Here is a 12,286-nt window from a genome sequence, read left to right as displayed (position 1 = left end):
AGTTCATCCTCTTCTCACACACACGCGCCCCATACTGACCGCAAGTTCATCCTCTTCTCACACACACACACACGCGCCCCAATGACCGCAAGTTCATCCTCTTCTCACACACACACACACACGCACATGCGCCCCAATGACCGCAAGTTCATCCTCTTCTCACACACACACACACGCACGCACACGCGCCCCAATAACCGCAAGTTCATCCTCTTCTCACTCACACACACACACACACACACGCACACGCGCCCCAATGACCGCAAGTTCATCCTCTTCTCACACACACACACACGCACACGTACCCCAATGACCGCAAGTTCATCCTCTTCTCACACACACACACACACACACACACGCACGCACACGCGCCCCAATGACCGCAAGTTCATCCTCTTCTCACACACACACACACGCACACGCGCCCCAATGACCGCAAGTTCATCCTCTTCTCACACACACACACACACACACACACACACACACACACACACACACACACACACACACACACACACACACACACACACACACACACACACACACACACACGCACACGCGCCCCATACTGACCGCAAGTTCATCCTCTTCTCACACACACACACACACACGCACACGCGCCCCAATGACCGCAAGTTCATCCTCTTCTCACACACACGCGCCCCATACTGACCGCAAGTTCATCCTCTTCTCACACACTCTTCACATACACACGCACACGCGCCCCAATGACCGCAAGTTCATCCTCTTCTCACACACACACACGCCCCCATACTGACCGCAAGTTCATCCTCTTCTCACACACACACACACGCCTCAATGACCGCAAGTTCATCCTCTTCTCACACACACACACGCACACGCGCCCCATACTGACCGCAAGTTCATCCTCTTCTCACACACACACACACACGCGCCCCAATGACCGCAAGTTCATCCTCTTCTCACACACACGCGCCCCATACTGACCGCAAGTTCATCCTCTTCTCACACACTCTTCTCACACACACACACACGCACACGCGCCCCATACTGACCGTGAGTTCATCCTCGTCTGAGTTGAAGAGGTTGTCGAGGTCGTTGATGGACACAGCCAAATCTGTCTCATGGATCAGACTGGTGGAGGCAGTGCGTGCGTGTGCGGCTGCCCGCTCTGCGTCTGGCGGAGGAAGGAACACACACAGGGATTAGGTTGATAACCCACCTGTAGCTCCCAAATATACCTTGACGTCAGAGGCTGTCAGTATTACATGTGGGCTTATTCTTGAGACTGCATTCAATAACTAGTACACATATATACGCGATATAACCCCCCAGGAAAACACACCTGAACTAAGTCTACTAATGCATCTACATGCCTGAGGAAACTAGATAAGACTTTACCATTACAAATCATATGTGGTATGAGCTACAGACACACCACAGTATGATGGCTCAGACTGATTGATTGCATTTACTGTTGCTGAGAGAAGCCCAATGACAGACAGGTGGTAAGCTACAGTATGGTTTCACACCATCATCAAAGGCCGGCTTAGGCTGCTACTGCTGTCACTCGGGTAGGCTGTGGACCCAGGTAATATCCCTGTCATCTAACAGAGCACAGAACTACACAGTACAGCAGAGACAGACAGAGGATCCTTACCATCTAACAGACCTGCTGCTCCATCCTCCCCCTGAGAGACAGGGAGAGAGAAAGACAGAAGGAGAGCGAGAAACACAGAGACCAAGAGAGAGAAAGAGTGAGAGAGAGGCAGACCAAGAGAGAGAGAGAGAGAGAGAGAGAGAGAGAGAGAGAGAGAGAGAAAGGGTGAGTGAGAGACAGACGAGAGAGATCAATATTGTGCACAAAACAAATGCAAAGAAACAAAACCAATAGGATATAGCTGATCAAACACAATCAAAATATATTGATAATGGATAGACGGCTATAGCAGATACAGTCTATATGAAACTGTTTTAAATACATGTTTACAATAAACACAGTCTAAACCACATAACAAGAGGGGAATCTCTTGCCTAAATGTAGAAAGTACACAGGTGCCTCCAACTCATGAGAGCTGTTGCTGCTCTCTCAGTCTCAGTTGAGAAAAGGTTATTTTTGGCAGACTTAACAAAAATAGAGCGAAGAGGGGAAGGAACAAACGTCTCTGTACAGACTGTACTAATGAGATTTCCAGACAAGGCTACCAGTGTATGTGAGAAATGCCATGGCCTCCTAGGCCAGGGAGGGAGGGAGCCCTAACGCCACTACACTACGTCAATACCTCTCAGGGATAGGGCTGTTCTTGTGGTTCTCTGTGGCTCAGTTGGTAGAGCATGTGGCACATGCAAAGCCAGGATTGTGGGTTTGATTCCCATTGGGGCCACCAATTCTGAGAATGTATGCATGTCTGACTGTATGTCACTTTGGATAAAAGCGTCAGCTAAATGTCATAGATTATGATGGGGCCTCCGTGTACATGGCAGGCATACAGAGTCACACACACACAAGGGGTTGGGGCTGAAGGAATGGCATGTTCCAGTAGCCATTGATTTCATTACACTCCAGGGTCTCTCTCTCTCTCTGTGTAAAGGACCTTTAATCTGTTTCCTTTGAAGGCCTGCTGCAATACAGGGGGGGGGGGCGCAAACAGAAAACGTATGAGGCCAGCTAGCCCCTTATCAATAACTGGCGCTTGGCTGGAACGCATCCATACAAACACAGTCCCCGGCGTTCCAGCCAAGCGCCAGTTATTGATAAGGAGCTAGCTGGCCTCATACGTTTTCTGTTTGCTGCTTGTGCCGCCCCCCTCTGTATTGCAGCAGGCCTGGCGTCACACTGTCCTTATTATTCCAAAACGGTTTGCATGAAAGAATCCTCTCTCTCTCTTTCTCCACATCTCTGGCCATTTCATCTGAGGGGTCAGGCACTTATTCACAAGATCCTGCCCTCTCAAACACAGCCATTTCAGTCTGTAAATCCAAAGAATGTTGATGCTGTAGTGACATGGCGACCTCATTGTAAAGCAGAGTAGAGGAGCCTGCTGCCACTGAACAACACACAGTTTAGACCAGCGATTCTTTGCTCCAGTCTGAAACGACTTAAACCATTTAGAAAGTGTATAGAAGTAATAATAAACTTACAATTTTAAATAATTTAATCTCTGAACAATTTCGCTTCAATCACAGTGTTTTCAACATAGAGCTATTAGCAGCGATAATTTTGTTGATTTTGTGGTCTCAAACCAGAGTTAAGAGTCCCGAGGCAAAACCAATTGAGAACCACTGGTTTAGACCTTAGACCAGCCAGTCAGTGTGATGTTCATATGGTGCCCCACAGTACAGCTCTACCAGAGACTCCCTTTCCTGTTTTCTCTGCTGCTACTATATGCCCAGCTCCACTGCTAAGTGAGTGTGCTGTTTGGTTTCATAGGCAGGGGTTTCTAGTCAATGTTCCCTCTAAGCTACACGTGTGCGCTGGCGCGCAGCTCCCCGGGGGCTGCCGCACAGAAGAGAAGAAATATCACCCCGCACAGAGAAGCACAAGATTTAATTTCACTCAACTTTCTAGAGTTTTACTTTTTCTTTTATTTAACCTTTATTTAACTAGGCAAGTCAGTTAAGAACAAATTCTTATTTACAATGACGGCCTAGGAACAGTGGGTTAACTGCCTTGTTCAGGGGCAGGACGACAGATTTTTACCTTGTCAGCTCTGGGATTCGATGTAGCAACCTTTCAGTCCAACGCTCTAACCACTAGGCTACCTGCCGCCCCCAGTTCTAGAGTGAACACTATCAACGCTTCCCTTTACTCTGGGAATTGTGATCGAATCAACGCAATATTAACCACTTTCAATGCAACATAGCGAAACAAAACCAACTATGCAAGACTTAAGTATGTAGAACTATGTAAGAGATTGTGTTGTAGGCAGAGCACATCAGACTAGGATTCTATTGCACTGACAGGCACGACTCAGGCCCATACTCTACACAGATCGGTGCGCCATAACCAATCAGAGTTGCAGTAGGCCTATATGCAAATAGACCATTGCCATATATGGATTTGCACCATTCACTCTGAACTGGACTGTTTTACAGCATGAGCGGTCGTGATTATTATGCGCTTGTTTTGAAATCAAAACATGTGTGCACATGTTGTTCATATTCTTTGCTAGTTAGTCAGTTATTAGCCCAGTTATAGATCATTTGTAGTCAGCAATGTAGGAGTGGTTGCTTCCTACAAGAGCACAAAACATTTGCATTTCTAGCCATCTTTGAAAAGCAAGTCAGGTAAATAGCTTTTTTGTGTCTTAAAGGGGCAGTGTTATATTTTGAAACAGGCTTGAATGAGCTAAGTAGCCAATAGGCAAAGAGTAGCATAATTTGTCTGATTAATAATACATTTTATTTTGTAAAGTGGTTTCTTGCATCAAACAACACAACATTTTCAGTCATCTCCTTGTCTGAAGGATAAGTGGATAAACAGATGAATGTCAAGCCCTGCATGTCATTTCAAAATGCTGATGGAATGTACTTGGCTGCTACTGTAGGCTGAATGAAAGAACCACCATTTTCATATAAAATGTTATGTGATGCATTTTCTCAATTGTTTATTTATGGTAGACCACTGTGGTAGGCCAACATTATGATACAATAGCCACTCTAGCCTACTTGGCCCCTGTTAAAACTGTAACTTAAAGCGGGTACAGCCTCAGTGTTCCCAGTAAACACATACCGGAAATTGAACATCATTTCCCCAATGTTCAAGTTTGCGTCACGCAGGAAAAAAATTGAGGGAACATTGTTTCTAGTGGTTCAACTGGAACACGTTTGGAGCTTTGACAGCATGCCAACCTCCTGCACACACACAACTCAGCTGGATGGGACATTTGCCAATTTGGCAATGCCAAGAGAGTCTTTGGCACGCACCCACTCATGAACACACATAAAAGTGCCCAAAACATAGGCCGTCGCTTTGCAGCGTCATCAATGCAGAGTAAAGCAGGACTAAGAGGGAAAGATGTAGCTGAGCTAACACACACACACACCCACACAGTCCAAGTGCTCAGCAGATTGTGGAAGGGCTCCACTGCATATAGTGGCCACTGGGGGACCTCCTGTATCAGAAGCAGCGCAGCAGTAACAGTACACACACAGTACAGTACCACACAGACAGTACAGTACCACACACACAGTACAGTACCACACACACACACAATGCAGTACCACACACACAGTACAGTACCACACAGACAGTACAGTACCACACACACCGTACAGTACCACATACACAGTACAGTACAGTACCACACACACAGTACAGTACAGTACCACACACACAGTACAGTACCACACACACACACAGTACAGTACCACACACACAGTACAGTACCACACACACAGTACAGTACCACACACACACACAGTACAGTACCACACACACAGTACAGTACCACACACACACACAGTACAGTACCACACACACAGTACAGTACCACACACACACAGTACAGTACCACACACAGTACCACACACACAGTGCAGTACCACACACACAGTACAGTACCACACACACACAGTACAGTACCACACACACAGTACAGTACCACACACACAGTACAGTACCACACACACACAGTACCACACACACACACACACACAGTACAGTACCACACACACAGTACAGTATCACACACACAAAGTACACACACACAGTACAGTACCACACACAAAGTACAGTACCACACACACACACACACAGTACAGTACCACACACACACACACAGTACAGTACCACACACACAGTACAATACCACACACACACACACACACACACACACACAGTACAGTACCACACACACACACAGTACAGTACCACACACACAGTACAGTACCACACACACACACACAATACAGTACCACACACAAAGTACAGTACCACACACACACACACACACACACACACACACACACACACACACACACACACACACACACACACACACACACACACACACACACACACACACACACACACACACACACACACAGTGCAGTACCACACACACACACAGTACAGTACCACACACAGTACAGTACCACACACACAGTGCAGTACCACACACACAGTACAGTACCACACACACACACACACACAGTACAGTACCACACACACAGTACAGTATCACACACACAAAGTACACACACACAGTACAGTACCACACACACAGTACAGTACCACACACACACACACACACAGTACAGTACCACACACACAGTACAATACCACACACACACACACACAGTACAGTACCACACACACACACACAGTACAGTACCACACACAGTACAGTACCACACACACAGTGCAGTACCACACACACAGTACAGTACCACACACACATAGTACAGTACCACACACACAGTACAGTACCACACACACAGTACAGTACCACACACACAGTACAGTACTACACACACAGTACAGTACCACACACACAGTACAGTACCACACACACAGTACAGTACCACACACACACACACACACACACACACACACACACACACACACACACACACACACACACACACACACACACACACACACACACACACACACACACACACACACACACACACACACACACACACAAACTTGAGGTAGAAAAAAAAGCTTAGCAGCAGCCCTTGTGAAATAAAACAAAATACAAAAAAATATATTTTAAACGTGCACTCTTCAGTACGCCAGGTTGATTTGGCCTGTTTAAGCCTAGGCCAGCACAGTGCCTCCCTCCCCCTCCTCCATGCCTCACAGACAGGGTGACAGGCAGGAAAGGGAGGCTCCCTCTCCCATTCCCACACCCACACACTCCCCCCCTGCTCTCCCTCTAGTGCTGGGGGCGTTTCCACAGCTAACAGGTGGTCTAGGTTTGAAAACAGAGAGAGACAATATTAAGAAAACATCCTGAGTCCACATGGCAGGATAGGAGAATCAGAGTGAGAGACGGGGCAGATAGAGAAGACACAAACTAAACTAAACAAGAGAGGAAATTAGAGAGGCATCAAACTATTTTGGCATCCCTCTGCTGGGATAATGTGAGTTGGAGCTGGCTTCCTGTGCAGAAGATTTGGGTGGGGAAAAGCGGAGTCCAGCTAGCGAGACATTTACAGTGCAGGATCGCTTATCTTGTGACCCTTAACCGAACCCTTCCTGCTGCCTGAGACTAAAGGCGGTCACAAACAGTGGCATGTTGGCAGCAGCATCAACAGCGATGGGAGGAAAGGAGGAAAGGATTTGACTCAGTCCCAGTTGATGAAGTTGTAACTTTAGCCCTACCTTGTGTTTCTTCCCGGGCTGGCGCTCGCCGCCCATCTTGTCCTTCTTGTCAGAGAAGGAAAACTTGACGTCCCCGTCCTCGAAGGCGTACGGATCCACCTCAGGCTCGTGGTCATTGTCGTCGGTAATGGCGGCGGCCAGGTACTGGTTCCTCCGCTGGAGGTACATCTGCACGCGCTCCTCGGACACCTTCAGAGGCCGCTTGGAAGTGGCCATCAGTCTGGGTGTGGATGGGAACAGGGGGAGATTTATTAGATCAGGCAAGGCCACAGAGTGCAGTCTAACAATACTAATCCATCAACATTCATGTGGGGAGGTAAAGCAAATCATGTCTCTTCTTCAATATAATCTGTGAATCATTGTGTTTCATGTGTCTGTGTTCTCGTTGGTTGTTTATGTTGTGGTTGTTCAGATGTTACCAGACAGTGAGCTCTGCCGGGGAGGGGGGGGGGGGTGACCAATGGGGAGTGAGCCAGCTCATGGGGGAGTGAGCCAGCTCATGGGGGAGTGAGCCAGCTCATGTAGGTCCTCTCTCGCTCCCTCCTCCCTCTCTCCGGCTCGGCTGTGATGTGAGGTGACAGTGCGCAGTGGCCCAAGCCAGAGATTAGCATCCATTCAAAGCTATGTCCCTGCCGCCAGGATTACTCCCGCACTCTCTCCCTTCATCCCTTCCCTCCCTTTCTCCTCACCAGATTAGCCCTGCTGTCCTTAGCCCTGTTCACAGCACTGTCCAGCAGCCATCCCTGAAATGCATAACCCCTCAGACACTTCCCAAGACCACCACTGCTTGACCCTACCTGCTTGCTCTCCGGCCCATCCTCCCTCTATCCCTTAGTCCAGCTCACCCTCTCTCTCTCTCTCCATCCCTCTCTCTTCCATCCCTCTCCCTTCCATTACTTTCGCTCTGCTCCCTCGAGTCCACTTCTTTCTCTCTCGCTCTGCTCCCTCGAGTCCACCTCTCTCTCTCCCTCTCTCTCTCTGAAGCGACACCTCTGCTCTGACATCAAGGCTTCAAGGATGTCCTTCACATGTTCAGGGTGGCGAGGAAGGATGAAGGGGGAGTTGTAATAGAGGGGCCCTGTGTGTGTGTTGAGGGGGTTCAAGAAGCTCTCTCCAGTCTGTGCTGCTGCAGTGCTGGCCATGCACATTAGTGATGTATGATGTCAAAAGGGGGTTTAAGAAGCTCTCTCCAGTCTGTGCTGCTGCAGTGCTGGCCATGCACATTAGTGATGTATGATGTCAAAAGGGGGTTTAAGAAGCTCTCTCCAGTCTGTGCTGCTGCAGTGCTGGCCATGCACATTAGTGATGTATGATGTCAAAAGGGGGTTCAAGAAGCTCTCTCCAGTCTGTGCTGCTGCAGTGCTGGCCATGCACATTAGTGATGTATGATGTCAAAAGGGGGTTCAAGAAGCTCTCTCCAGTCTGTGCTGCTGCAGTGCTGGCCATGCACATTAGTGATGTATGATGTCAAAAGGGGGTTCAAGAAGCTCTCTCCAGTCTGTGCTGCTGCAGTGCTGGCCATGCACATTAGTGATGTATGATGTCAAAAGGGGGTTCAAGAAGCTCTCTCCAGTCTGTGCTGCTGCAGTGCTGGCCATGCACATTAGTGATGTATGATGTCAAAAGGGCACATAGCAAAAGAGTAACGTGCCGTATGGGCTGAGCGCCACCAAACATTCAGACATTTCTGAGGCACGAGCGGCGAGGGGGAAGGGAGGGGGCCTGGTTGTGCTCTTTCAAAATACTTTTTTTGTAGAATGTTGGAAGTCCTTAAAAAGGGGCCTGTCTGTCTGTGTACCAGAAGGGATGATTGGGTAGTGGATGGGTAGTGGGAGTCGGGGTTGGATGCCTGACCAGTCAGGGGCATCTAGCACCTTCTATGGGCAATAGTAGCTGTTCAATGGGGAGATAAGGATGAATGATGAAAGAATGGGGGGATACACTCACTCTGTGACAGAAACCACCTCTTGTCCTCCCGAGGCCTCGTCTCTCTCCCTGTCCCTCAGCTTGTCCCCAGGCAGTGTTGGTGTGGGTATCTCGGCTTCTTTCCTCCTGGATAGGTTGAAGAACCTCCATGGCGCAGGGGAGCCGTCCTCCTCCAGGTTTACAGCAGAGCCTACATACATGGTGGGCTCCAGGGGCTCTGAGGGGTAGGACGTGTGGGGGTGGTGAAAGTGCAGGGACAGGCCATCTAGCCTCCGGGGTTCCCCCTCGCCACCCTTCTGCCCCACCAGGCAGGGCTCTGGGGGCGGCTGGTAGAAGTGTTGACTGTGGGGCGTTGAGGGGTTCTTCATAGAACCGTTTCCTGTCTCCTCTCCTCGGTCGCGCTCACAGGGGTGGGGGCTGAGGGGAGGGGGCTGGGGGGAACCAGTCATCTCTGAGGAAGAGCCGCCGCTACCCACCCCTCCGCCATGCAGCTGGGGGGGCTTGGTGACACTGTCAGAGGGGCGGAGGCTGGAGAAACCACCCCCCGCTTGCTGGGACCTCATGGCTAGCCGCTGGCCCGCCGCCACCTCCGTCTCCTTGGTAACATCGTCGCAGGCGGTGCTGCGGTGGTGGAAGGGCGTCTGCGGCCTCTTGGTCTGCTTGTCGCCCTTCTCGGGCTTGTCACCCCCAGCCTTGTGCTTTGTGGGTGGCTGGGTGTGGGTGGGCTGGCCTGCTGACTGGGGCTGGCCGGGGATGCTGCCACCTCGCTGCTTCAGAGACTTATGCCTGGGAGGACACAGAGGAAGAGGAAGCATGCAAGACATAAATAAACTAACAATAATATAATTTGTTAGTATTCGTGAACATTCATTAGCTCAATAACTAGCGTTGAGCAGCAACACTAATCTAGCGCAATCAATAACCAACAACAAATTGAATAAAGCTGAATCTGTGGGAGTAGCAATTGAAAAGCACGGAATCAATTAAGTGAACAAATGAGTCCCTCTCAAATCTAATAAACATCTCATGTCATGCTGATGCTACTCTTACAAACATCTTAAACTGATGTTATTATTCTGCACTCTATTATTCCCTAACCAAAACCATCTAGAATAGAGCATTCCCACATCGCTGAGTTCATTGGGGAGAAAACAAAGTGAAACCCTTCTGAACATGACCCAGGTGGTAGGGAGGCCTGCTTCTTGTTGGGTTTAAATGGACTGGAACGTGTTGTGGTGGCCCTCACGGCCCCTACGACACACGCGCACGCGCGCACACACACACACACACACACACACACACACACACACACACACACACACACACACACACACACACACACACACACACACACACACACACACACACACACACACACACACACACACACACACACACACACACTTTCCCCAGGCTAGGCCAGGGGAGAGCCAGCCACTAAGTTAGAACCAGTGTTGGTCACCTCTCATTTCACTGTAAGGGGACCGAGGAGCAACAAGTCCAAAGCCAGACTCTGATACTGACAAGTGGATGTGGGGGAGGGGTGCTTGGGGTCTACTCAGGGTCAGGGCAGCTGGGGATGGGTGTTGTTATTTGGCCGTTGGTATGTCAGCATGGTAACTGCAGGCAGCTCTTGTTGTCGTGAAGCAGCCAGCATGTTGACGGCTAAGCTAAGCTCTCCCTCTTTTATGGTGGGAGGGAGAGATCTATTGTCCTTCCCACTACCTGGAAGGATAAGAATGGAACTGCTTAACTGTCGGCAGGCAAAAAGTGGACAAGTCGCAGCAAAAACAACACATGGAGTGGTTAAACACCATAGACTTACATAGATGACTCATCTTTGTATCTGTCTCATTATGGCGTCTTTGCGAGCATGGGCAGCGCCATTGAGGCTACCTCCATTTTGAAGTAGTCAATGTTCTTCTTCTACTACTTCTATGAGTTGGTAAACAAACTGAAGGGGTGCATACTGCCACCGGGAGTGTGTTGTTTGAACAGGTATGAAGATAAGGTTGGCAATTCCCTGCCATCTGCAGTTATGGAATGTTTGCACATGAGTATAATTAATTGTCTGATCCCTCCTGATGACCTGGATTTTGTGATTTTTCCTTAACCCATAGGAAGTCCCACCCAGTTGAGTCCTCAATAGTACCTCTCATGTTAAAACAGACTTTACACAAACACACACCATTGTGAATCCCTTTTCATATGATGGGTTCCCTCCAACCAAATAACAGACTTCTCCCAGCTCTGTCCTCACCTCCTGTACACAGTCTGCCTGCCCTAACACCACCAGTAATAACAGACATCCCCCAGCTCTATCCTCACCTCCTGTACACAGTCTGCCTGCCCTAACACCACCAGTAATAACAGACTTCTCCCAGCTCTGTCCTCACCTCCTGTACACAGTCTGCCTGCCCTAACACCACCAGTAATAACAGACTTCTCCCAGCTCTGTCCTCACCTCCTGTACACAGTCTGCCTGCCCTAACACCACCAGTAATAACAGACATCCCCCAGCTCTATCCTCACCTCCTGTACACAGTCTGCCTGCCCTAACACCACCAGTAATAACAGACTTCTCCCAGCTCTGTCCTCACCTCCTGTACACAGTCTGCCTGCCCTAACACCACCAGTAATAACAGACATCTCCCAGCTCTGTCCTCACCTCCTGTACACAGTCTGCCTGCCCTAACACCACCAGTAATAACAGACTTCTCCCAGCTCTGTCCTCACCTCCTATACACAGTCTGCCTGCCCTAACACCACCAGTAATAACAGACATCTCCCAGCTCTGTCCTCACCTCCTGTACACAGTCTGCCTGCCCTAACACCACCAGTAATAACAGACATCCCCCAGCTCTGTCATCACCTCCTGTACACAGTCTGCCTGCCCTAACACCACCAGTAATAACAGACATCCCCCAGCTCTGTCCTCACCTCCTGTACACAGTCTGCCTGCCCTAACACCACCAGTAATAACAGACATCCCCCAGCTCTGTCCTCACCTCCTGTACACAGTCTGCCTGCCCTAACACCACCAGT

The 12,286-nt window shown here is 49.3% G+C and overlaps 1 protein-coding gene across 2 annotated transcripts in view; it reads right to left on the bottom strand.

Annotated features, from left to right (window-relative positions):
* The window catches only part of med13a (mediator complex subunit 13a), a 129,986-nt gene that overhangs the window by 30,396 nt on the left and 87,304 nt on the right, over positions 1-12,286 (bottom strand). For both annotated transcript variants that reach the window (XM_046303695.1, XM_046303696.1), the window contains exons 9-12: positions 9,263-10,027; positions 7,316-7,535; positions 1,643-1,673; positions 1,038-1,159 (exon numbers count right to left, since the gene is read on the bottom strand). In XM_046303695.1, the coding sequence (XP_046159651.1) occupies positions 1,038-1,159; positions 1,643-1,673; positions 7,316-7,535; positions 9,263-10,027 (1,138 nt within the window). The remainder of the gene's footprint in view (positions 1-1,037; positions 1,160-1,642; positions 1,674-7,315; positions 7,536-9,262; positions 10,028-12,286) is intronic.

The sequence above is a fragment of the Oncorhynchus gorbuscha genome, linkage group LG16 (genome assembly GCF_021184085.1).
Source record: "Oncorhynchus gorbuscha isolate QuinsamMale2020 ecotype Even-year linkage group LG16, OgorEven_v1.0, whole genome shotgun sequence".
NCBI lineage: Eukaryota > Metazoa > Chordata > Actinopteri > Salmoniformes > Salmonidae > Oncorhynchus > Oncorhynchus gorbuscha.
Note: the sequence above shows the minus strand (reverse complement) of the source record. Positions and strands in the feature narration are given on the sequence as shown.